The sequence below is a fragment of the Aplysia californica genome, unplaced genomic scaffold, assembly GCF_000002075.1.
Source record: "Aplysia californica isolate F4 #8 unplaced genomic scaffold, AplCal3.0 scaffold00780, whole genome shotgun sequence".
NCBI lineage: Eukaryota > Metazoa > Mollusca > Gastropoda > Aplysiida > Aplysiidae > Aplysia > Aplysia californica.
Genome location: NW_004798050.1, coordinates 145,448 through 170,610, shown reverse-complemented (window position 1 = coordinate 170,610; position 25,163 = coordinate 145,448). Strand labels below are relative to the sequence as shown.

General features: G+C 38.1%; 2 protein-coding genes across 3 annotated transcripts in view; one reads left to right on the top strand and one right to left on the bottom strand.

Moving 5' to 3' along the window:
• On the bottom strand, positions 1-25,085 carry LOC101855828 (cullin-2). Its single transcript, XM_005109451.3, has 21 exons — positions 24,868-25,085; positions 23,246-23,364; positions 21,659-21,761; positions 20,787-20,884; positions 20,100-20,202; positions 19,554-19,636; positions 18,533-18,629; positions 17,577-17,687; positions 16,378-16,540; positions 15,537-15,664; positions 14,405-14,500; positions 13,638-13,703; positions 11,812-11,940; positions 10,544-10,630; positions 10,046-10,192; positions 9,337-9,414; positions 8,334-8,400; positions 7,422-7,621; positions 5,912-6,013; positions 5,121-5,237; positions 1-4,030 (listed from the first exon to the last, which is right to left on the bottom strand). The coding sequence occupies exons 2-21, from the start codon at positions 23,362-23,364 to the stop codon at positions 3,899-3,901; spliced, it is 2,226 nt and encodes a 741-aa protein (XP_005109508.1). The 5' UTR covers positions 24,868-25,085; the 3' UTR covers positions 1-3,898.
• The window catches only part of LOC101856056 (sperm-associated antigen 1), a 30,449-nt gene continuing 30,337 nt past the window's right edge, over positions 25,052-25,163 (top strand). Inside the window, exon 1 of one of the 2 annotated variants that reach the window (XM_005109455.3) lies at positions 25,052-25,138. The gene's annotated coding sequence lies outside the window, so the exon portion shown is untranslated. The remainder of the gene's footprint in view (positions 25,139-25,163) is intronic. The other variant, XM_005109456.3, reaches the window with a different exon arrangement.

Below are 25,163 nucleotides of genomic sequence, written 5' to 3'. Positions count from 1 at the left end.
TCCATTTCAAAGCAATGTATTCTCATGTTTCAAAAGAAGGGGTTATTTTATACAAGACAAGGAGCTTTCTTTTTACAAGCACAACTAATTAAAGTAATAGATTTATATATATATTATATATAGTGTATCATAATGTTCTTACTATTAGAAACAAAAGAACAGTAACCTCACTCTCGCATACAATATTTTCCAAAATCCAGCCAAACCACATACTATGGGTACACTCTACCAAAACCTTCACAAAACATTTTATGTTACAACCAACCCCTGCCCAGCTGCCCACACTGGCCCCTGGCACTGCCATACGTCATACAAACATCCAAAAACAATTCATAGCATAGCTCATATACACACTAACCACGTGCAGGTGACATACTCAACCATAAATACACAATCTTCCACACTCTCAAAATATGGCAGTTTTACGAATGAAACTCTCCACAAGGTCTCAGATGAACTAAACCAAACAAAGAGATAGAGGACCTTGCTAGTGAAAGAAAGGGGGGGAAAAAAAGAAAAATAAATAAAACAAAGAGACAGACCTCAAAGTCTTGTGAGCAAATACAACAAAAACAAATGAAAGGGAAGGAATTATGAAAGCAGCAGTGGGTTGACAAGAAAGAACAAAAACAACCCTAAAAAAACAGGGGGGAAAAAAAAGCACAAATATTTTCTCCTTGTCACTGTACTTTTCACTTTTGAAGAAACTTACAAGTTGCAGTTTAAAGCGAGCAGTTTATTAGCATCATTTAACACGGCTGTAAGAACCAGAAGCTCTGTTCAGTGGCAAACAAACAATATGTCTACTCTTCAGCCCACCCATCACCACCACCCACATCTAATAATATAGAGTAAAACTTTAGTCCAGCATTCTCTCCTCTGACCCAAAAACATGCCTGCAAAGCAGGCGTTATTTTCACATCAAGTTCGTCTCAAACTCAGGGCCTACGGCATGGTCTTGTGCAGCTGAGTGCAGCATTTATGCTCAGAGTATGAAACAGCTTGGGTTTACAACAACATGGCCAAAAACAAAATTTTACAAGACGAATACACTCTAAGTGCATCCGCAGCTAATCAATCTCATATAGACAGGGCAGACAGTGGTAGAAGTCCCAGGAAAAATTGGACTAATTTTTAAAAATAAAAAGATCTGCTGACATCACTAGCATACAACTGGACATGAACTCTCACAGACGACACATGGAGTCTGTCGGGAAAATTTGAGAAAACCAGACAAATATGTCTCCCTATTATTGGCCATCAGACTGACACACAATTCCATGCCCCCAAGGACCACATCTACAGACATTCACAAAGGTGCCATGGTACAAAATTCCGTGACAAAGTTTGTCAAAACCAAACGTCATCATACAAAATTCACGTCCTCAGAAAAGCACGTAGCTGGCCAAACAAACTAATACCACACTTCAGGACAGTGATGGTTCCAAAAACAAGTGGAGCAGTATGAACAAACCGAAAAAAAAAGACAGTGATCAAAATGTCTGACTTAAACCACACCACCTCAAACCTGATCGGTAAACAAAGCCACCCACCCTGCATTCTGTCCTTACTGCAAATGTCTTAATCCATGCACCTGACTTGTAATTCATACTCAGTTCAGCAACTGCTTCCCCGAAATGAGAAAACTATCAAGTCTTCTCCACAGCCAGAAAGATAAGAGCATTTTTTTGTTTGGGGGGGGGGGGGGAGGAGAGACCCAAAGAACATTATTATCTTCATATGCAAAAATTCATCATTAGAAAAAAAATCTCTGGACTAACTGCTACCACGAGTCCTTTTAAAGATCATTCCCCAGTCTCCCAGCAGTCCCTCAAAAACTGTTACGAGAGTAGTAACAATTTGTTAAATAGATTCATTTTCCCTGACCTAAATAAATCCTCAAGGTATGCGACCTTTTCAAAGCAGATAAATCACTTCCATCTTTAACAGTACATTACAAAAAGACATCTTAAATATTCGAATAATTAATATTTGTAATCAATACTAGTGTTAAAAAGTTTTCTTTAAAATAAAAGGCTAAGATCAACTTTGTTGTTGCTATTAATTCCCTTTTCTTTTCTTTTTATTTTTTAACTTCAAATTACTCATCAGCTTCCTCCAGAACCAGTACCCCAGCCAAATTCATCATGAAAATAACGTTAAAAGTCATCAGCAACCTGGACTGCACCATTACTAAATTCTCCAATCTTCCTAAAAATAAAAGATTCATGGTGAAGAGAGTTTAGATTCTTACCCAAAAAATCCACAAGACTAGAAAGAAATCCACACCACTTTCTTTAACTACATTGTTGGCAATCGGTCAACTTCAGTCAGTATGAGGATTTACAGGACACACAGGTGGGGTGGGTAAACATAACCTTTACAAAAATCAGCCTTTCACTAACTTAGATTTATGCCATTCTCAAAAGGTAAACTTGAACAATGTTCCCTTGATTTGAATTTCCCGAAAGAACTTTTCTATCTGTAAAACAATTCAAAGGTACTGTAGGCATCTTTGCGAATTTTCACACGCTCGCACAGGAAGTATGAACATTTTCTTTAGGTCCTCTTAAATCTATGTACTGGGGGCACTGCATTTGTAACAGTTGACACATAGCCGACATGGATGATGTTTTTCAGCAAAAACAAGTCAAATGAGCTTCGTTCGTGCTGAAATACCAACATCTAGTTACTTTGAAGAACAGTAAGGTTTTATTACTGCGCGTGGAAAGGTTCCAAGAGCTCAATCAAAATGGCGGTGCCCAATGTCATACATGATCATGATGACAAGTCCACACATTTTCAAACCCTTTACTTAAAGAGAAATTACAACAGTGGAATGTTTTCAACTACGTTCTGAAACTTTTTTTTCTCCACTTCATTTAAGTAGCCTTTGAATTGTACAAGACACTCACTTTAAGACACAGCAAAAATAAACAAATCACTACAAAATTTTCATAAAGTTGTGGACTCCTGCTGATTTTCTGTTCAATAGTATCTATTTGGTCTGTTCTTAATTGAAAGAAGACTGATTTCATACAAATCTCCTCCCCCCCCCCCCCCCCCGATTGTCACAGGTGGAGCTGCGCTCACCTTTTGAGAATGGCTCATTTTCTCTGTTCAAACAGATTGATAAGAAAAGAAAAGACTCCCAGAATTCAAATCACATAGAGGAAATCTTTCACATGTAAAAATGCTGCGACCTCAGAATAAACAATAAAAAAGGGTTTTAAAAAAACTCCCAAAGTATTTGAAAGTACATGAGGACAAAAAGCCATTCATGTACTTTGAATTCATTCATAGCTTGGCTTCAACTTCATATATCTAATTCCTAAATATTACTGACAGTCCAGTCCAAAAGCAACATTTCCAATAGAGATACCAAAGGGTGTAATCAACACCACACTAGTACTGCTGACCTCATGCGACGTGAATGGTTGTGAGGGACGCTGCTTGAATACTGACCGGTGTAATGGGGCAAAAGATAAATGCTTGGTGCACTGTGCTCTGCAAGTAGTGCCCATTAGAGGTCACAGGTTCACCATTTAGACATATTCTCTCACCCACTGCGCAGCATTACAACATAGGGGTGCCCACAAGAACTATCAGAAGACCTTCGGAACTAAAAGGAGCGTACCAAAAACATATGTTCTGACAATACGCCCTTTAAAACAGGACTGAAACAAAAGCTTGGAACATCCAAAGTTTCCGGAGAAATATCTGTGAAAGTGGCACCCCTACTATCAGAGAGACCTACTATCCTGCCAGAACTGTGATGTCCGGCGCCTGGTGCTGGTCTGGTCTGCACGCTCCATCCACCCGGATCTACTGCTCATTGGGTCGGAACGTGGGAGATCTGCAGGTCTGCCGTTGCAGCATCATTCGGTGTGCAGGCTGGTTATGCTATATAACTGTACTCATCCGTGGTGCCAAACACGCGCTCTAGATAAGCCTTCTCTATTAGAGTCTCAATACTCTTCTTTATCATACTGATGCTGGGGGTGAACCTACTGCGGGACTGGCTGATCACCTGGAGAGGGAGGAGACAAAATGTTCCGTTGAAAAAGGAAATGCAGATCAACGCAATGACATTAATATTATTTGAAGGACTATCAGCAAACCAACCTGATAAACATGGGGCACAGACGTTTTTTATCCCCCAATGATGAAATTCAAACATCCCATTATTAATTTAGATCATTACGAAATCAGTGCATTTTGTCAAAAGCCAGGAAAAAGAAAAAAAAAACAATTCCAGGAAGAACAAAATACAATTTTGACTACAAAATATAGGTCTTGAACCTAAAACTTTCAAGAGTTAGCACCACCACTGCTACTGGCTTTTCACGACTTGGACACAAGCAATGTCAGTAGACACTGGGTATACTCTGTACCCCCTTAAAAATGAAAGCACCTCCGATAAGAAAAATGATACTGCACCAAATTGTTAGGTTTTAAGGAGCCATGTTTTTTTTTCTCCAATAATTGTTAGAAAAATACATATAACTTAAATTGGAATCTAAACAATACACTAGTTGAGTTTTCATCAAATTACAACAGCAAGTCTGCAAATAACAGTTATTGTTTTGGCAAGTGTTTTATGGCACTCACAACTGCATAAGGTCATATAAGCACGTGGGACACATTATATATTTTCAGTTTAGTAGGAATTTTGAATTTTGCCAGGCTGGCAGCCAAAGCCTACTCTTATCGGTTTCAGGACCACCAAGGGATCTTTACGAGCGCAACATGCACACTGGACCTCCATGATGTTTCACCCTTATCCAAGAAGGCTAGGTGTTAGACCTTACCTACGCTACGATCAGGGGTATGGCTGAAAGACAGCAGCAAGAAGCCAAGGAGTAGCAGCAGAAAGAGTCAGAAGCTGGGGGTGGCCAGAAAGCGGAGAGGAAAGCAGATGACAAATCACGGTTAGAGAGCAGAAAAGGAGGTGGGTGAAAGGAGAAAATTTTACACAAGAAAATTTTCCGTCGCTCTCAGGTTTCGAACCCGGGACCTATTGAATGAGAGGCGAACACTATAACCTCTTGACCATGACAGCCCCTGAACGAAAGCTGTTGCATCAAAATTTTCCATGAGATAGAACCATCCATCCATACCTCTTGTATCAAGTTATTATGTTTCACGGTTTTCCGGGCTTTCATGATCCTCACAATGGCCGCCTGCAGGTACAACTTTCGATCTTCATCCACTGCTGCATGTGTGCTCTCTACTTCCTGTGAGGAAGGAAGTTTAAAAAAAAAAAAAGCAATGTCACAAGTTTACATTATGAGAATGGAACAAGTTCTCAGAATACAGCTCGGCCAAACGTCTCAAATATTTTTTAATGCTTGCTAAATACTAAAGAGGACTGCAGACCAAAATGTTAGGGAGTCAACAAAAGAACTGGCTGCTGCCACAGGACCAACATGAGATAACAACTTTCTTCTGATAGAATGGTTTCGCCCAACCTTTTTAAGTAACTGAAGATCTTTAAAAAACCTTTTATATTTACAAACGCTTAAAATTAAAGAAGACTTATATTCAGAAGGTAGATTCTGAATTTAAGTCTGGTTTTACATTAACTACTTGTAAAAAATAAGATTTTTCTTAGTTACAAATATATACATATTAGGTCAGCATGAAATTTTTCTGGCACATTCTTATTTCATCATTTCACCCCCTGAAGGTAGCTTTACTCTCTTATCCCACTTTTATCTACAAATACATCCATACAACTACATTATAGATTATGACTACCAACTGTAATAAAGGATGTGAAAAAAGTGAGACATTGAAAAACTTTGAAACAATTAGAAAACATCAAGTAGGATCTACCACTAGCACCCTGTAATAATCCACATACGTCACATAAACTCATAAAGCAGTATCACTTCTCAAGTTAACGCACCTGGGGAGTTTCCTTTTGTATTGCTGCCATGATTTTAAACTTCGTTCTTTTATTGTTGTATGCGAGATTCAGCGTTATCACCGACGTCTCATTAACTGGTTTCTGAAAAAATCAATAACATACAATTCATGAGTATATGCATGCGGAATAAAACTAAATGAAATTTTTAATTAAAGAGAAGCATCACGACATCTGTAGTCAGGCTACAAGACATGAGATCAAAATGGGGGGGGGGGGGGGTTGCAAATATCTTTGTCGGACTTGGGAGAAGTGAGCTAGGATCCAAAATCTTTTTACAATTTGCAGCAGCACAAGACTAAACTTCGGCAGTAATTTATCACAGCTATACACTAATTTCATTTTCACAATCAGAGTATCAAAACACGCAAAGCGGCTTGCTAGGAACCTGATCTGAAGAGATATTATAAGCATGCATGGTTTTATTCTTTAGTTGATTGTTAATTTTGAACTTCATGTCATATATCAAAGTCCCCCAATGTTTTGTGCAACCGACATCCGATGTCAAAGCTTCTACACACTGCACAGTAACTGTACAGTACGGTGACTTGGTCAAAAAGACACTAAGGTTCTTTAAACCCGACAGTTCTAGTGTATGTAAAACAAATCAGATAGGATTTATCGTTGCATCATCAAGGCTTTTGTTCCAAATGCACATCACCTCCCTGTGTTAAGCAATTGGTGTTGGCACCTTCCCAGAATCAGTACCCCTTGGTACCAGTACCTTCCCGGTTTTGAACCTCGAGTGACTGCCATACTGAGAACATCTCACGTCATCCGACTTTTGTTTCTTTTACAACTTTTCACTAGACACAAAAGGTCAACACAAAAGGTCATTTAGAGCAAAAAGGGAAGGAAGAAAGAAGGAAAGAAGATGGACGGTTCATTAAAATAAATACATCACTAGTTTTTCTGAGTCATAAAGCCGATGCATCATCATTAGTGGGGTATCACCCCCAGAGGTGTGCTGCTGCTCATCTGTTGGGTTTATCCGTATCCCCCATCCGTGCCCTCCCTCCCAAAATACTCCACTGAACACACAAAGTGATTTGAGTCTTTTAGTTTTAGTAAGAGTTTTACGGCACTTGCAACACAATAAGGTCATATAAATGCCGAAGATTAGAAGTGTTACAAGAGAGCAACAAACATAAAACAGGAGGAGAGATCAGGACAATAGATGTTTGATAGGAAAGAAGGAGTAAACTACACCAGAGCATCCGCCAACCACCCACAAAGTAATTTGAAGTAAAAAAAAAAAAAAAAGGAGTCACTACTTTAAACATCTTACAAGTTTTTAAAATTTTTAGTCACACCATTGTCATTAGAGGGGTTGCACCTCCAGCTGGTATGCAGTATGTCTTTAAGGACACTTGTTCTCTCCCCACCCCCCCAAAAAAAAACACCAAACCAAAACAAACACAACAAAACAACAAACAGACAAACAAACACACACCTCATCCTCAAAACAACAAACACACAAACAAACACACACCTCATCCTCAGTGGTCAACATCTTGGTGTCCACCAGAGTCTGCAGCTGCTTGCACAGCTCCCGGTCGGGCAGTCCCGTGCTGGTGCGAATGTCAGAGAATTGCAGTGAGTCGGAGCTCTCAAACGGCAACAGAGTGGCCATCTGGAATGTGCTCATGGTGACGATGTAGGATTTCTTCAGGTAACACAGCTTCAGCTCCACTGGCAGGGCACACGAAAAGAAATAAAAATTTCTACTGTGAGTGACTGGTTTTTGTTTTGTGTCTGCAGAAAAAAGGCTCCCAAGATATTTAAAATCCTTGACCTGTTTTAGTTGTTTATTATTGACATGAATGTTCAGGGGGACTATGGTTTCGGCTAGCTTTCATAACTTGTTTCTAATGTGTTTATTCTCATGCCAAATTTCTAGCAGCTCTTGTTCAGGTCGGTGGTGTGATTTTAGAGGTTTCGTTGGTTTGGATGAACAAGAGATCGGTCCTCTCCAAACAGAAATTCAATTAGGCTTTCTGAGCTTTTATTTGCGTCTAGCGTTATAATGTCCATATTTATTATAAAAAGGAGGGGTAATAAAATGCATCCCTGTCGTACTCCAGCTTGTTTGCGCTGCCCTCCTTGGTTCTTACTGAATTTGTGCTGTTGGTATTTGGAGCTCTAACAGTGTCTAACAACTGTCCTCTGACACCACACATTTCAAGAATTTTCCACAGTTTAACATGGCTTACTCTGTCGAAAGCCTTCTCCTGATCTATGAACACGATGTTGGATTTCTCGTTGTGCTTGATGGCTTTAAGTATCATTACAATGTAAATAACACACAAAGAGGAAAATGAGAAGTGGCTGTTTGCACAGGTAATAGTCTTAAACAGGTGGCCGTTAGAGCAGGTTCAACTGTATATCCAATCTAAATACTTACCATTACTTAAAGACTGCATCCATGTCAATTTTCTGCCACTAAACTTCTTGCTGTAGAATTCCTCAAACTTGAGAAAGAAAAACAAGACGAATATATTTATAAGAATGGTTAATAAACTAAAACATAACAGCCATGAATTAAGACTTGAGCTTTGTTTGACATTCAAATAGTGGCAACTAAAAATTGTCAGTTTTAGTAAAAAATATTTGCAACACACTTCGGTCATAAAAGTGCATAAGATAAGAGGTGTTACAAGAGAGTAGCAAACACCAAAAAGAAGGAGAGCTGAGGAAGACAGATGCTTGAAGGAGCAAATCCCACCCGAGCACCCACCAACTAGAAAATTAAATGACAATTTGGGCCGAGGAGCAGTTAAATGTCTGTAGAATTTTTTTAAATCCACATACGGCCTGTACAAAGCAAAAAGAACAGCAACATCAAAACGAGGAAGGAGAAGATCAAACCAGTGTGAAGTACAGCACTTGCAACACAATAAGGTCATATAAGTGCCAAAGATTAGAAGTGTTACAAGTACAAGAGTAACAAACATATAAAAGAAGACGAGGAGAGATCAGAATGATCAGAATGTTTGATAGGAAAGCAGGCAGCAGGAACAAACTTAACCAGAGCACCCGCTAACCACTCACAGACTACATCAGAATGAACATGACAGTGCAAAGGAACACATTCTATTCTGGACAGCATGTTCATCTCTTGTTTTTACATGATCTTTTAACACGAACATTCAAAATTTTCAAAAAATTTGTCAAGGGGGCAGATGTGGTACGAGATTTCTATTCAAGAATCTGAGACCAATTCTGAGCGAGCTGAATACGAAACAAACAAACTAGAAAAGTCTGTAAGAAAAAAGCAAGAGAAATCTAAACAAGTGGTTTTTAACTATTATTAATAGTTACACAATTACAGACATCAATGAAATATTAACTGGAAGAAAACAATCGAGTCAAAATTATAAATGCATAAAAAAAAGCACTTCACTCACCAACTGCACACTTTTCTCCAGTTCCATAGGGATGTTAAATGTAATGTTGTTAGGCTGATTGATCGGCCATGCACCAGCCTGAAGAGTGTATTTATAAACAGAAAATAATGTCTTCTGGTAAAAGGGCAACTACATATTTTTACCACAAACAGTCAGAAAAACTGTACCCTCAAAAGTCTTTTGTCTACAATGTTCAAATGTTGTCATGACCTAGCTAATCTGCCCTTGATCGAAAGATGTATTATCCATAACCCTCCCAAACTAGAAACAGCTCATCAGGCCTCCCCATCAGAACATAGTTCACCAAAACATAAAAAAAAACCCATAAGGAAATGAACAACCAATTATTTAGTGAGATCTTCGGGTCACTGCTGAAATGGGACACTTTTCAACAACATTGGTCCCATCTAGATCCAGCAAGACTTCTGGAATTTACTGGACCACATTGAAAAGGACACAGATAAAAGTATCAAATTAACTGTCAAAAAGCAAGCTAGGAATGAGACTTTCAAGACTTTGGAAATTTCACAACTGCTGGTTAAAAAAATAACACCAACCCTATAAGATCGATAAAGCCTTCACATACAAACCAAATGAAAAGTATTCAAACCCCCCCCCCCAAAAAAAAAAAAAACCTACTCAAAATCTTCTGCATTAGTGCTTGTTTTTTTAAAATTAGCATTCAGTCAGCAAGCCATAACTTTCTCACCTGAAAGACTAAGATATTGAAGTTAATGCCAAGACTTTCATTCTTTGAACGCAAGTAGGTGGTGAAGTTGTTCACGTGATCTGCACTGACGCTGACATCCGTGAACATCCGATGAAGCTTGTTGGTGAACTCATAGCCACAAGCTTGCTGTAAACATGATAAACAACATACATTTCATTGAAACCTGCCTGTGAAGTTGAGCTACTTAGAGAGGGCAAACTTTAAAAATTACTGTGACAGCAGTTAACATTCCTAAAATCACAAAAACTTCTGAAAAGGCTGAAATCTAAAATAGAGTAATATAAACACATTTAACAGAATAAATTAAAATAATGATGGAAACATCCCCCCCCCCCACTTTTTTCCAAGTCCTTCAGCATTGCCTTTCTCTTTCTCAAATTAACCCCTTAACTTGAAACAGTTTTTTTAAAAATCTTAAACTCAACAATGAGCTCTTATCAGCAATATTTTAAAAGAAATTTTCCAGCCATCACTAACCTTCAACCTGGTGATCATGCTCTCCTCAGCATCCATGCTGGCCGACTGGCTGTAGATGAGACGCTTCGCCAGCATGCGAGAATAAAACTGAGGACACACAAGGGTTGCTTTGTTTTAATAAGAGGTTCTCCGCACTCGGAACAAAATTAGGTCATGATATAAGTGTCGAAGGTTAGAGGCGTTACTAGAAAATAACATACAAATAAAGAGAGGCGAGATCCGATAGAAGTTTGAAAGGAAAAAAGGAACAAACCACATCAGAGCACTTGCCAACACACCCACTACAAGCGTTGAAGTAACTCCGGACCCTCTCCTGAAAAGTGCTTGACAGAGAGGGTAACATTCGGGGCATATGTGAAAGTCACAGTGGGTAGCAGTTGAAGGAGTCAAGTGTAAAATAAGGTAAGTCACATTATGATGGACTTGGCTTGCTCTTAACTTGATTCTCTGTGATGAAAATACAGTTTGGGAACAATTTGGTTTTTCACTTGATTGGTTTCATAGGGATATGCTACTCAGGTCCTCTGCATGCGACGGAAAAGTGCGTAACGGCTACACAACAGATACCAGAAGGTACTGCTGTAAGTTTGATTTTTTTTTTTCATCTGAAAATGGACTTATCTTATGACCATAACTTGTACGGAGAATAATCATTTCAGGGAGAGCTGAAACATAAAACTCAATTCTGTGCCCTCATGAATATGAAACAATGCATCAAAATTTTCTTTGAAAGCTGCGAGCCACGTGCCACAAATCAAACCTTCTTTTGTTTGTTTTAGTAAGGTTTTACGGCACTCGCAAATGCATAAGGTCATATGAACCCCAAGGGGTGGATGCCAACAGAGAAATCCAAACGGGGGATCAAGCTTACTCTGCTCACCTCTCTTGCCTCAACAGCACAAAGTCTGCTTCGACTATTAAGGCACCCCGGAAGTAGCAGTTCACAAGAAAGTGACATACAAAAGAAGTAGAGGAAAAATGACGATACCTCTATGTTGTTCCGGCACAGTATGAGCATGACATTGATAAATCAGCCCATTTACAATTCTACTGTGCATAAGAACATGTTAATATCCCCCTTCTCGGAATGGCATAAAGACACTTCAGTCAGTAGCACTGCCCTGGCTGAGGGGGGAAGACATACCTCCCATCCCCAATACCAACAACTTACAACACAATTTTGCATCCCTTGGACAAGTTAAAATGGCGAGAAATTTAATCAAACCAGCACTGCCGCATTAAAAAAATCAACAACACTCATTCCTCACCCTCTGAAAGACATCCTTGTCATCTAGGTACTTGAAGATGATGATACTGCCGTTCAACTTCTCGTCAAGCTCAGCATCACCAATACCTTTTGTACTTTTCTTGAGCAAACTGTCACAGTATTTGGCTAGCTGTAAGGATTTTTTAAAAACAAACAAACAGGCTTATAATAACTGTTTCCTAAAAATATGACATTCAGTTTTATCAATAAAATAAATGTCTGTAATATTCTATCCTTAAGTTGTAACACTTGCATGTGATCACCTAAATTTTTAAAGCGAGGAACAATCCTTGACATTACACTTAATATGTCAACCATCAAGACAGTAAATTATGTTCTCTAAAAGATACAACGAGAACAACATAGTATATCTCTATTTTCAAAACACAACCATTTCCATTTCACTCAAACATTGGCAGGATTATCATGAAACCAGAAAAACAACGTTCTTGTATGGGGGCTCAAGAACATGTCTTGCAAGAAAAGATATCAGCAGTGCTGCATGCAATCTATTGTTTTAGAGAGCTTAAGACTCATTTTAGACCAAAACTGACCGCTCTATACGATATGTCTATGCTTTTCTTTCCACTGTAACGGAAAGAAGTTCAATCTTACAAAGAGAAATCCTTTTGACCATTCATTCAGTTTACTTACTATAATTCAAGTCCAGTGGCGGGGGCGCCATTGGTGCAAGCGCTCCACCTAACCCTGGCCTTCACCCCCCCCCCCCCCCATTTTCTAAACCAGTCAGTGCTCTTGATCTACATTCTACATTACTACATCCTTGCGATCCGTCACCCACTGGCTGCGCAAGTGAAGAGACAGACAGCGAGGATGGTTTATGCTCGTCGCACTGCTTGCGGTAGTGTCTGCTGGGAGCAAGCAAAATCTTTGCACCAAGGTTATTTTTGTCACTGTAGAGAAATCTAGGTATCATTCTTCCCGCACAAGAAGAAAGGTGCATGAAACTGCTCTTCGCAGCACCAATTTGGTGCAAGCTAAAAATTTGATCCAAGTTTCCACTAGCTTATCTACTACACTAGTAGAGTCTACGGTAACTTAATGAACAACGGGTATCGAAACTGTTGTCTCTCTCTATTGTGTAGCAAGTCCTGGTGCTGCACGAAGTAATTAGAAATCTTTAAATCTTCTCAGATTGTGAGCATACTGAGTAGTTAGTATAGTTTCACTTTATTGCAGCTTTAATGCGGTTTCATCTAGAAACAATGGTAAATATCGATAGATGTAGATTACAGGATATCTTGCAGATTCTAATTGACTTTCTTTAGAAATCTTTATAGTAGCTACTAAGCCTATTGCCCATTTGCTCACTTTCTAATTATGCACCACCTTGTCTGCAACCCACGCGACGCCACTGTTCAAATCCAACTAAATCATGTGTGTGGCATCCTGGTGAAATCAGGAGCTAGTCAAAATAATGAAATTGAAGAATCAGAAATTTTTCCGCCTATTCTATCTAATTGTTTTTTTACTCAACATCTTTTATGTCCATTTAAAAACACATTTCATGTGGATGTTACTGAAAAACATTGATAAAAGGCACAAAAGCGGTAAGTTTGCAGTTACCATGGACACTCGAGGTTTCGAAGTCGTCAAAAATTTGCAGCCATTTACTAAGTAATAGTATTTCTGACACCACACGACCCAACTCCTTCAATCCTGACTTCTATTCAAGATAGATGGGTACTTTTTTCATCAAAAGCAAGACATCCACAAGCTTTAAGACAATACCAATAACTCCATATGCTCAAAAATTGACGAGTGCCTGATTCTATTGAGTTACGACACATATCTTCCACTACTCACAAGTTCTGGAGATCTGTTCGGTGCTCTGGTGTTGGTTGCTTTATGGTTTATCACAGCTGAGCAGGCCTGGGGGACAGAAAAGGGGCAAAAATTAGTCATGGTAAAGGAGAGGCGGGAGTTGTTTTTGTTCTTTTAATGAGTAAATGCTCTTTTATCAACCAAATAAGAAATTTTTATGTTTTTATTGTTTTTTTGTGGTCCCGTGTCCCGATCGATTTTGGTGCCCATGTTTGTAAGTTACGCAAAAATGTGCCAACATTTGATAAATTGTTATGCTTCAAAAAAACAACAACAAAAAACATGAAAAAGGGGATGTGTACCAAATAAGTAATTGCTATGGCTAAACTCTTGGCACTGTCAAATGATTAAAGAAGTGGGGAGAAAGAATTAGAGAAGGTAGAGTTGATACATTATAAAACATAGGCTTAAGTGTGTACATGTTCATTTGTACTACTTCACCTCCTGCTGAAAAACAGTGGGACAACTTGTTACCCACCCCCACCCCCCCCCCCCCCCCCCCTCCACACACAACCACAGATGGAAAGTAAATTTTCTTAACATATGGTAGGTACACAAATTCGGAGCAGCCAGGACTCCTCACTGTTTGAGCAACAGCAAATGACGTTCTTTGCCCTCTCAAAAAAAAGTGCCTCCCCCTCCTACTCTAGCCACCCTTCCCAAAAGGGGGGGGGGGGTTTTCGGTGGGGGGGGCGCACAATAATTCTCAAGTAAAAGGTTAGCAATAAGTAATAAAAGAGTTATCTTACTTTGTCCAAGGCACCCGTAAAAGCTTGGTCATTGTTGAAAACATCTGCTATCAACTCTTTGAATTTGTAGTACACTTTAAGCATGGCTTCCACAAACTGAAATATAAAGAGAAACATGATTACAGGAAATGTTAGGCTAGCGCTTACACAAAAATTTAACAAGTGATTGATACACTTCACAATTTGAGAGCACTATTCACTATTAAATGAGACAAAAGTAATAATCTTAATAATTTCTTATCAAAATACACCTGAAGCTTGATATTCAAGTACAAGAAAGTACAAGAGAAAGCTATCATAATTCTCATTATTATTTGCGACACGCTAGGAACTTTGAATGTTGAGAAACACCAGAGACAAATATGATCTGAAAATGAAACTCGAGCTTACCAGTCCCATACCTCTTTAAAAACCCACACAAAGAAAATAATAAAAATAGACTGCATTTATATCGAGCTCTTATCCCATAAGAGTTTAAGTGGGGGCTCTCGTGACCTACAGGTTAAGGTGTTCGCCTCTCATTCAAAGGTCCCGGGTTCGAATCCGGGTAGCAACCGAAAAATTTTCTTCTCTAAAATTGTCTCCATTCACCTCCTTTCCTGCTCTCTAGCAATGTTCTGTCGTCTGCTTTTGTCTCAACTTTCTGCCCCCACCCCCTTTGTCCCCTCCTCTGGGCTTCTGACTCTTTCTGCAGCCTTTTTCTACAGCTACTCCTTGGCTCCTTCTTACTGCTGTCTTTCAGCCTCACCCCTGATCTTCTGGTAGAAAAGATCTACACCTAGCCTTCTCAGAAAAGGGTGAGATATCTTGGAGGTCCCCTGTGCAAGTTGCGCAAGTTAAAGATCCCTTGGTGGTCTAAAATCGATAAGAGTAGGCTTCAGCTGCAACCTGGGCAAAACTCAAAATTTCCTACCAACCGAAAATGCTTGGTGTGTCCCGCGCGCTCATATGACCTTATGCAGTTGCAAGCGCCATAAAACACTTACCATTAAAATAAAAAAGTTAATAAAGAGTATAAGTTCTAAGAATGAGGCATTAAACTCTGACCTGCAGGACATTTTTTTTACTGCTATAGCTTCCTATTTAATCTCCGTTCATCAAGAGACTGATCATGAGCAAATAAATAGCTTACCGACGGGTCATTCTTCAGGCTGAGCACCGACTCCATACCCTGTTGTTTGATATGACCCTCCACTTCTCGCACTAAGACCTCCAGTCCCTTGTGGATTGGCTTTAATAATATGTACAGGTTTGTTAAATCTGCAATCAGAAACAAGAGGATGACGAATAAAAAAAAAAGAAAAGTAATTGCAACACTTACAAAGAAATAAATTATCGGGCAGAATGTACTACCACAAGCCTGGGGTAAAAAGATGATAAAACTTGCAAACCGTGTCACAGTTGATCAGGAAACACATGATTCATGGGAGAAATAATAAAGATGAGTTTAAAAAGTAAATTAAATCAAGAGATGGGTATCTTCATTTTACATCTAGAATTCTGAAATACAAAGAATATCAATAGCTACAAAAACAAAGGACAAAATCAATTGATCAGTCCCAAAATACACATAAATGTTGACTATAACATCGAACACTCTTCCAAGTAATTTACACCAACAGAAGTAATAACATTTATAACAAGCACTCATAACAATAGTGAAGATGATAATATAAAGTTTTCTTTCATCACAAGTTAACACGCAAAAGTGCAGAACTATGACAACCAAGCAGCTCCTGAGAAGTAAGGCACAGCTGTGTATCTTATCTATATTTTCCTTCCTCACGGAGTTAACACTGCCACGGAAATACAGACATGTCACAAACGCCTAGCCAGATTTCCAGAACATATCCATGAAAACATGTTGGTATACTAAATATCACACTCTCGAAGCAACAATGACTTCCTGACTTTTGCAATTACAAAAAAAAAGTAGTACCTCCACATAAATTTTTAAAACAAAAAATGTTAACCTTTTCGTCTCTCCTGTACTACCATGTCTTTGCACTCCCCGTGGAGAAAGTCAATGATGTCAGCCACCATTCTGGATTGCACTTCGTGTGTGACTTTGGCGTACGACGTACTGTGGAGAAACTTGCGACTTCTGAAATTCTCATTGTCGAGCCGTTGGATAACCTGGGACAAAAAGAGGTACAATGGTAAAATCCAATGAAAACAACTAGATACGATTTACATCACTTTGAAGAAGCATTTGGTTCCTTCATCAAGTCAGTCGAAAGAGAAGAGGGGGGGTGAACTGCAAAAGAGATTCCCACTCTATAAATACAAATGAAGATGCTATTAATGTGAAAATTCTGACAACATTATTTATAACTTACTTCATTTTTTCAATCGACATGAAGAGTCCAATCATAATAATGTTCGTGATAAAACAAGTTCTGTCTGTTGAATCTTTCACTGAGAACATTTTCGTTTTGTTTCACAAATTCTAAGAAACTACAGTAAACAAAATACCTCATCCAATCATTATAAAATCATACTCTACTGCTGAAAACATAATTTAGAGAGTGAAACTTTCATCTTCAAGGATTTAAAGATGACAAAAATGGATCACATCTGTAGACCAGAACTGAAAGAGCTCATAATATGTTTTAAAACAAAGAATAAGAGTACCCATAATTCATTCATCAATGTTAAAATAATAAATAAGAATGAGCTCTATCTACCCATAATTCATTCATCAATGTCAAAATAATAAATAAGAACGAGCTCTATCTCCTTTATCTCTCTATAGATCTCTCACCCTCTCACCTGTCTTTCACTCAGCTACTCAAAAATAAATAAATACACAAACATTGCACAAACAAGCACTCCCATAAAAGGTTTGGAAACCTCTGTCTACATTCATGTAGACACTTACTTTTACTTTTTCCTGTCTCTGTTACCTTATGGTGTTGAGAGAAGAAGCAAACGTCTTTCTCTTGTTTGTAGTATTGCCTGTTGCATGGTTATATTGTTTTTGTCCAACATTTCTTTGACCCCTCTACCCGTCTTTTCCATGGCTTGCCACTTCTACTGTATGTTTACATAGATAAGATCTGACAAATATGTTAAAAGTTCAACAACCTTTAGAAAAGTGTTAACTTTCTTCTCTACAACTCCCCTTTCATCATTTCTCAGCACAAATAATGACCATCAAATAGTCACACACCTTTTCTAAGTACTCAGAGCAGGAACAATCCGCTTTTAATCTGGCTGCCTCATGTCTGTAGTAATCCCCAGTCTCCTTCAGGAACTGGATCTCAAAGACTTCTTGATACAACTGTGGAAGTAAACAAAAATTCATTTCCCTCCTTTGTAAAAAGACCAAAAAAAGTAGGCCATGTCAACAAATATGGTGAGGTGAGACGATTAATCATTTCAGTCAAACTCTGATGTACATGGGTCAAAGTTGACTAATTCATGCTTTAACATTGTCTTTCTGTTCACTGACCACATTCTATAAAATTGGCTACAATTGTATGCAACATCATCTGCCGTTAACTGTCCCCCTTCATTTTTATTTTTTCTTACGAAAGAATAAATGCATAGGTAATAGAAACAAAAACGTGATGAAACAAGTCTCAGTGAGCTTGACATTGTCCTTTTTTTTTAAAAGCTGTTATTGGCTGTCTGCTCGACTCAAACAAAAACAAAACAAACAAATGGGGAGTGTCACAAGCCTTTGATCTTCATTGTTCATCACTACATGCAGCTGATCATTTCACACAATAGTCCTTGTTTTTTTAAATTCTCTCATTGACTAGGGCCATCAACCACAACACAAAGCACAGGATTTAAAAATATATATTTTCAAACTAATGTTGACATATCTCCTGGCTTTGGTTCAACAACTACTATTTTTTTTAAGGATACCGTGGCACTAAATGACTACATGGGCATTGTGCACAGAGGGTTTTAAAGTTAAAAACGTCTAGCATGGACTTTCCCATATGTCGGAAGCAAACTCACTTTCTACAACTCCAATCTCAACACTGGTTAAAAAAACTGGTGTTACGAAAATCGAAAATATAAAAGTTCTACTGGTACAACAGGTTCAAAGGGTTAAACACAAAAGCATCCAACTAGCAACAAACACTAGTTTAAAAAATTCCTGTCACTATTTACCTCCAGTGGCAATTTTTTCTTGTACTCAGAAACATCTACAAACGACGTTACCACACTATGGATGACAGTCTGGTTCACATCATAGCCATTTCTATCTCTGAAAACAAAACATTGAAAAGAGTATAACTACATGATGAACAAGTTCAGCATACCATTTCAATCATAATCATACAGCTCATTTCTGCAACAAGGTTATTCAAATCAGCTCTTCAGAACTACATAAAACATAAAATTTGAACCTCAGAGGACTGAGCCCCATCGCCCGCCACAGTTTACATTGAACACTTTGCCATCACATCTCGCCGATCGGCGATGTTTACTACCCAGTTTCTTTGGATTTTCCCCCCCAAATGCCTTTGCCTTTGATGGCAAAAGTTTTTACGCATGAGCCTTGCGATGGAAAAGTATTAAGAGGCAGGCAACAGCACCTGTCTGTCAGGGCCAACATCACTGACTGGGGGAAGCAGCATTGCACCCCAAGGGGACAATAAAATTGACTTCATTATCAGGGAACGGAAATCAAGATGCAAAGACAAAGTATATAAATTAATCATTGCACCACTGATATATCTGTAAGCTTAGAAGAAAACCACAATTTAAAAAAATAAATTTGGCTGGGTAAATTCATCATCCCCCTCACAAGCAAAAAAAAACCAACCCCAGGCCAAGTAAAATTGAAAGAAAAATACAAGAGAAAAGGTCTGATATTATTCAGAAAAGACTATAACATTATATATTCAACCAAAACACATCTATTTAAGAAACATTTTAATTAATGGACAGTACCTTTGCCTTTTTTGTATGAGCATTTTTTATTGTCTGAAAGAATGTTGCTGTCAAAAAGTGCACACATGATGAATTTGTATGGTGTTAGTATGAATGGGTTTTTAATCTCCTATGTACGCCTTGGGCCCATGCTGTGGGGAAAGGCGGGATACAAATGCTCTTATTATATATTCAACCAAAACATGACAGAAATTTGGTTAAACACTCACACTGAAGTAAACATTAACATACTCACTTGGCAATTTCAGACAGAATCAAAATGACCAATTTGTTTTTGATGGGATCTATCATGAGATTTTTCCATGTGTCTTTTGCAAGCTGTTGGAAAAACAACAAATAATAATTCAAAGACAGATCCATACTAAAAAGTCCTCAAAATAATCAATGGGAACCCGTCTAGCTCAAAATATTCAGCTCTTGAAACACACTATTTCTGTAACTTTTTTTGCTCTCCTTTTTACCTTTTTAAATTACCCCCCCCCCCCCCCCCCCCCCCCCCCCCCAGAGTAGTCATCGAAAGGAGCCAACCAAAATTTAAAAAACTGAAAATAATATTGAAGTCATATTTCTATTTTTGAACAAACAAAATAAAAAAAATTTTTAATTACTTGACAATTTTGTAACAAAAAGGGACAAACCACAAAATGTTCACAGACATTTTACCTCCAACATGCATCATCCACACATGTTTACAGTACAAATATTTATTTCCCCAACTCTTTCAGTCCTTTAAAGCCAGACAAAAGAGGAAAGCCAACTTTGAAAAACAATACGAACTCACCTCCCCAATTTCTAGAAGGCAATCTGCATCAACAGGGAAGACTCCATAGTTCATATCAGCCTCAGAATACTTCTGCTTCTTGATGTAAGTGTTGTTGAGGTATCTGAAAAAGATATTTATTTTTAAAAGTAGAAAACATCACTCTTTTTGTCAGACACTTTGCCTTTTAGTAAAATTCCCTTTAAGTCAAAACTAATTTTCTTTTGAATGAACGTACTGAATAATTCATTTCACAGTTCCATCATTAGTTAATCTGCCGTTTTATATGCAGCCTTCTAGAACAAGCAAGAAAAAAAAAGGAGACAAGAATCACACTAAAAGAAAAGAAAAACAGAAGAGAATTCTAAAATGTAAACTTATAACAAAAGCTGACAAAAAATGTTTTTCCAAACTAAGCGTTTTCTTATCTAAGAGATACCAGTCTCTTATACAGATCCAGACGACATTTAAAAAAGTATGCGTTGTCTTCAAATGACTGAACAGAACGGAACGTACAATACGACAAATAAAGAGCACAATACACTACGCCGCTAGGAACAGAGCACATTGCATTAAAGACAATAGTCGCATTGAAAAGAAGCAGAGGGAGCAAGTCACATGAGACCGCCAATAAAACACCACTGGTGTTGAAAAGGCGTTCCATTAAACCTTAAGCCCAATAAAAGAGTGAAACAAAAAGGCACATACCCATACAGTTGATTGAGGTAGCCAGCTCCGGTATTGAAACGCTCCCAGTGCTTGTGATACATCTCCAGCATATGGTCTTCTCCAGATGCCACGATGTCCTGCCAAAAACACTAATTTTGTTGAGCGGTATTTCATGACAAAGACCATGATCAATTCTTTTTTTAGTAGAGTAAAGGTGCTCGCAACTGCATAATATCATATGAGCCCCAGAAGATTAGAGGTGTTACAAAAGAGTAACACACATAAAAAAGAAGAAGGGGGAGATTAGGACAATATATGTCTGATAGGAAAAAAGAAGCAAACCACACCAGACCACCCGCCAACCACCCACAAATTATTTGTCTCACAAGAAAAATGCAGTCGCGTGCAACGGCAATGAGTAACAAATATATACGGACCACCCTCCTCTTCATTCCAACACCCACTCACAACCTGATATGCCTAAAACACAAAATATGACCAAATATAAACATCGAGACTTGCTTTCTTACTCCCTGTTCACACTCACTCCCTTATATTCCTTAAAAACATAAATAAACATAGCCCTGAAAGACAAACAATTTAGAAAATAAATGTGCATATATATCTACAACCATTTAAAATGAAACATCACTAAAAATGAAAATCTGACTACGAAAATCCAATTTCAGTTTAAGGATCAACTTTCCTTACTTAATTTTTGTTTTGTTATTGCCTACTACAGCTTTCGGTCACCACAAGCAAAATCAAATATATTTTTAATCTTCTCTTGAAAGCTCAAGTTCCATACCCTATAAATAAATGAAATCATGAATGGTACAGTATGTGAAGTATTATTTCTAATAACTGAGTAATCGGTAAGCTGTTTCATGAAAACCTCAGGTGCACTATACCTTATGCAAATTACGAACATGATCCTCCAAAAACTCCTTGGTGCTGGTGTACAAGCTGTCTCCGTGTGGCTCAGGCACTGCTGTACACAGCTTATACACATCAGTGATCTTGTTAAGGACCAATATTTCCCACAGTTCTGTTTCAACGTTTCATCCACACAACTTAATTACCTGGTGTACCCAATTCATACTCATGTTAAAATAACCAAGTACATTATCAACTTGTAAAGCAGAGTTTATTTTTCTTTCTTTTTAGGTTGTTTTTTTTCTTTTTTTTTCTGTGTCGTGTACGAAAAATGTCTTTATTTTTGCTTTTCACTTGTGTGTTTATGAACCCTCCTTCATGAAGTACCCCAGTAATAGTCAAATGGAAAAAGCTTCTGGCTTTTTTTGTGTGTAAGACCAAACCACACTCACACATTACTAATTTCCTATTACTTCTCTGCAATTGAGACTGCACTCCATACATGATTGCAATTCTGTTACTTTTTTTCTTATTTCATGTACTTGGGCGACACCGGTGTGATCAACCGACAATCAGTTGGAACAGACTGACAAAACACTGCTTGCAAAAATTATGGAACATAATAGGTTTAAATTAACAAATTAAATTAAACTCACACAGTCCCCTCCTAACCGCCAAAGTTTCTTACTAAAATGATGAGTGGGATGATATACAAAGATATTTCCCCCGTCCAAACAGCTGCAAATAATAAAACTTTGCAAGAAGCAAAGTTACTTTCCTTTCTTCATTGTGATTATGTTTCTCCTTTGAGTCAAATACGAAGGAAAAAACAGGGAAATACAGCTGTAAGCACCATAACTTCTGAGTGTCCTGAAAGTTCAACTGACTAGGAGGAAAAATCTAATAAATTGTAGACTAGTGAGACTACAACGGTGATACTTGTTTGTAAGAGTGATAGTTCTACATCTGACTCAGGAGTTAGCGAACTTTGATTGATCTACATATCTAAAACATGAGCTTTCCAAAAGCAGTGCTTGTAAGTACAATCAAAACAATGACAAAAATATAATTCACCATTTTCCAAAAATAGGAAATGCAGTCACGCAAAAACAAACAACAACAAACCAAAAAAGAAGATGGTTGTGTATAGGGCACACTCAAGATTGCGAAGCCAGCCCACAATGTGACAAAGCAAATCCTTAGATAAAATCCCAAAGGCGGTGGAAAAGAAGAAGGCCAAAAATAGGTCACAGCTGGCTGAAGAGAAGATGGCCCGGAACAGAGACAGGCGGAGAGTCATTCCTAGCAGCCAATATCAAGGTGAAAGAGGCAGAGATTTGAACTTGAAAAAACAAACATCAACAAAGCAACCGAACAACGACTTCACATACTTAAAAAGTAAGCACTAAAGTCCATAGCAAAATTTGAAAGCATTATAATATAGAACTGAAATTTTTACAAAATAAACTGTTTGTCACTGAGAAAGGATTTCACACACCCTTGCAAAACAGCATGAACCTTTATCAGAAAGTGACAATATTTCTATACAAAAGAAAATCCTGCCAAAATCTTTAGGGAAAAATAAAAGGAAGACACATAAATAATCTCAGCTTCAAGGATATGAGAAACGATCATTCCATGTCACTCTCTGGACAGATCCACATGTAATAACGCCTTCTAACGTCTCCCTGAGCAGTTTCCATGTTGCATCAAAATCCACTCGTCGAGGCTTCAGAGACATCTGTTAGAAAAAAAATATATTCAAAATTTAGGGTGCATCTACACCACCAGTTTAATGACTCATCATAACTGATGTCGCCTGTAAATGGTCTGGTCAAGGAAACACAGATACCAACTTAAAAATAAATTTAACAATTTTTCACTCTGAAACTTTATAAACCCATTCTGAGTATAACTTCAAGAGCCTGCCCACAGTATCAGGTGTGGTAGTGGTATCACAAACCCACTCCTAGAAATTATTAATGATAACTAGGCAATTTGATTTTTTTTTAAATTCAATTGTTGTAGACGATGGGTATCTCATCTGATGTGACAGAGGAAAGTGTAACTAGAAACAGTTTTAAAATTATGAAAATATCTTTATCGGTTCAAAAGCTATATTTTTCTGGAAAGTGGCTATTCTCACCCGCCCGGAAGTTCTCGCAAGATCAACTCCTCCCCTCTTCTCTCTCTCTCTGTCTCTTTCTGAATACTGTCTATCGGTGTGGACGATCAAATTGACCAAAACAAAGTTAAAAAATGATGTTAAAACACAAAAGTAAATTAATTTGGTTGTCTACAAAGATGCTACGGCTATTTAACTTTTCGAATCCAGCCGAACTACGCGGGTCGCCATTTTGTTTTACCGTTTTGTTCTCTCTCTCACTCTCTCTCTCCCCTACCCACAGACAAAATTGTACGCTTTTAGTAGGCTACAAGTACAGTTGTAATGGAACGTTTGTTCACAGCACAGAATTCTACAATTTTTCTCTTATCACAGTGTGTAGAATTCTGTGGTTTAGGGTGAACGCAAAATTTGTTGAACGCGCACCGGGTGAGAATAGCCACAAGACCCGCCTGCACTATTCTCACCCCGGGTGAGAATAGAGGTGGCCTCTCTAGATAGTCAGAGATAAAAACAATGATTATCAGAGTCTAGATCTAGACTTAGAAGTCAAGAGTCAGAGAAGGCAGTCACTGAGTCAGTTGGATGATATTGACAGGGCTAGGCCTAGGCAATTTCCATTTTTAAATTATAAATCATGAGAGAGACTTTTTCTATAAAAGTGGAAATCTGGATTTTCAGATTAATTCATGTTCAGGAATCAAGATCTAGCTAGACTTCTAGTTCTAGATATCTAGATCTAGATATCTAGATCTAATATAGATCTAGATCTAGATATCTACGGGACTCCAGAAAATACTAGATCTAGAATGATAACCATACACACACTTTTTTTAGGACGACAACCAACTCTTAAGTTACTCATCAGTCTTAGTCTCAGAGTGAGAGCATGTGATTTTCAGAACGATCGTTGGCGTTACCTTCAAACATTAAACAACGATCAGTGCAGGGGTTAGTATACGACATACATGATGTAAACTTGTAGACAAAAAACTCTTCGATTAGATCTAGTGTACAAGAAATGTTGCACTGTGCAACAACTTGAAATGGGTTCGAAATTTGATCGGTCCGAAATGTGGGTGTAGATCTACACTAAGAAGATTTTGAGCTGGCACTCACCGTTTTCACAGCTGACGATGACAGTACAAGGTAAATTATATACAGGTTGTTTCAGACCACTGACAAAACGGTCAAAATTACAAACAATCCATTAACAATGCAGGTGAGAACGAAAAGAGAGAAAACATTATCATTGCTCGCTACGCATTTACTAGCCAAATGATAGCGGCCATGTTTGGTAGGCTTTTCAACATCTCGCGAGAACCTCAAAATCTGATCGAGTGAGCCAAAGAAGCGTCACTTCCACCTTGGAAACCACGGCGTGAAGTAAGTGAGTATTCACATTTTCGATGTGT